This window comes from Pygoscelis adeliae, unplaced genomic scaffold (assembly GCF_000699105.1).
Source record: "Pygoscelis adeliae isolate BGI_AS28 unplaced genomic scaffold, ASM69910v1 Scaffold192, whole genome shotgun sequence".
Lineage (NCBI taxonomy): Eukaryota > Metazoa > Chordata > Aves > Sphenisciformes > Spheniscidae > Pygoscelis > Pygoscelis adeliae.
In genome coordinates, this window is record NW_008824284.1 from 47,305 (window position 1) to 49,543 (window position 2,239).

A 2,239-nucleotide genomic window follows, 5' to 3' on the forward strand; every position below is an offset into this window, starting at 1 on the left:
GCTACAAAATTCTACTTTCAGCTTTCCTATTACTGTAATGCAAAATACTTATGCAGGGGAAAAAAATGCTTATTTCATTGTATATGTTCTAACATCTTAGGCAATAGGCAAAACCTTTCTACACAAACCAGTTTTCAATTTTGCAAAACAATGATTCACTATGAAGTTAGATACATTAACTCAAAACAAGCAAAAACAAATTTCAAGTGTCAAAGTGAACCCCGCCAAATATTTATAGTCATCTTTCTCACAATCTTGCAGACTGTTTTATTTAACTGTTCAAGTTTTCCTTATCTTGTCAACTGGTTACAGCTGAGAACGAAAAAAGATTTCCATGATTTTCATCCTCACAAAAACACTCCCTTCTTGCTGGTCAGAAAGCAAGCCTCTGTTAGACATACTTAAAATTTTTATTTTATATATTAAAACTCACCTGCTTGGGAAGCCGGAAGAGAGAATTTTTGTAAAATATATCTTTAGCCTGACTCCATGTTCCATCAATGATGATCATAACAGATGGGCTAGAAGGCATCACAGCAACTTCTTCCAAATTGGTTGCTTCAGCTCCAGGATACAAAATCAGAGTATTGGGATTTCTGCACACAGTTGCTAATTCAGGATACCTTCAATACACAGACACACAAAATGAGAACAATTATTAAAAAGTTTTCACGACAAATACATACTTCCAGATATTGCAAGTTAGTTAACTCCCACTCATCTTCTCCAAATTTTACTTCAGTTTCAAAAGAAGTCCATTGTTCAGCTACCACTTTCTCTTTCCAACACCTCAAAAGTTGTTGGTTCTCCCTCAGTTCCTAAGGCAGTGCTGTGGTTTAACCCGGCAGGCAGCTAAACACCACACAGCTATTCACTCACCCCCCACCCTTCAGCGGGATGGGGGAGAGAATTGGAAAAAAAAAAAGTAAAATTCATGGGTTGAGATAAAGACAGTTTAATAGGACAGAAAAGGAAGGGAAAATAATCATGATAGAAGAATATACAAAATAAGTGATGCACAATGCAATCCCTCACCACCTGCCAACCGAGGCCCAGCCAGTGCCTGAGCAGCGGTCACCCCTTCCCCGGCCACCCCCCCAGTTTATATACTGAACATGACGTCACATGGTATGGAATAGCCCTTTGGCCAGTTTGGGTCAGCTGTCCTGGCTGTGTCCCCTCTCAGCTTCTCGCTGGCAGGGCATGAGAAGCTAGAAAGTCCTTGACTAGTGTAAGCACTACTCAGCAACCACTAAAACATCGGTGTGTTATCAACATTATTCTCAACCTAAATCCAAAACACAGCACTGTACCAGCTACTAGGAAGGAAATGAACTCTATTCCAGACAGAGAGGAAGAAAAAAACACCCACAAAAGTAATCAATGAAAGCTTGATAAAGCAATATATCAAGAATATAACAGACTGCATAACATCAGGGAGGCAGAGAAGGAGCTAGATAGCTGGTTCCAAGCACAGTCTGCAGTGGACCCGCAGCCCATGGCCAAACAGCCAAAAACTCCCCCATCGGCACACGCAGAAGGGAGCGGGGGGGCCAATAATGCAGAAGAATGGACGGTAGCAAAGGCAAGGGCCAGCAGGAGGAAGAGACTTCCCCTGAAGCCTGAGGTGCCCGTGCAGAGCCACTTCACCACTCTACAGGCCGAAGAGGAAAGTCCTGTCACACCAGGAGAAGCGATGAGGCTGAGTAATGCAGCCCGACCTGTCCCCCGTATAACAACCAGCGCCACTAGGAAAAGGCGGCGGCTGATAGCAGTAGGCGACTCTCTTCTGAGGGGTGCGGAGGCACCCATTTGCCAACCAGATGCGCTGTCTAGAGAGGTGTGCTGCTTACCAGGTCTTGCATCAGGGATGTCACCGAGAGGCTACCAAGCCTCGTACAGCCCACTGACTATTATCCGCTGCTACTGTTTCACGTGGGCACCAGTGACACAGCCAGGAGCAGTCTGAGGACTATCAAGAAGGACTACAGAGCCCTGGGAGTGGCACTAAGGGACTCTGGAGAGCAGGTAGTTTTTTCATCAATCCTGCTGGTCAAAGGGAAGGGGTTTGAAAGGGCCAGTCGAATCTGGCGAGTCAACAAATGGTTATGGGACTGGTGCCACAGCCAGGGGTTCGGCTACTTAGATCATGGGACTCACTTTGAGAAACCTGGTCTACTGGGGGCTGATGGGGTCCGTCTGTCAGAGGAGGGGAAGAGCATCTTCAGTCATAGGCTTG

The 2,239-nt window shown here is 45.4% G+C and overlaps 1 protein-coding gene across 1 annotated transcript in view; it reads right to left on the reverse strand.

The window, feature by feature from the left end:
- The window catches only part of DTWD2 (DTW domain containing 2), a 114,185-nt gene that overhangs the window by 39,305 nt on the left and 72,641 nt on the right, over positions 1–2,239 (reverse strand). Inside the window, exon 4 of the mRNA XM_009318596.1 lies at positions 434–623. Within this exon, the coding sequence (XP_009316871.1) occupies positions 434–623 (190 nt within the window). The remainder of the gene's footprint in view (positions 1–433; positions 624–2,239) is intronic.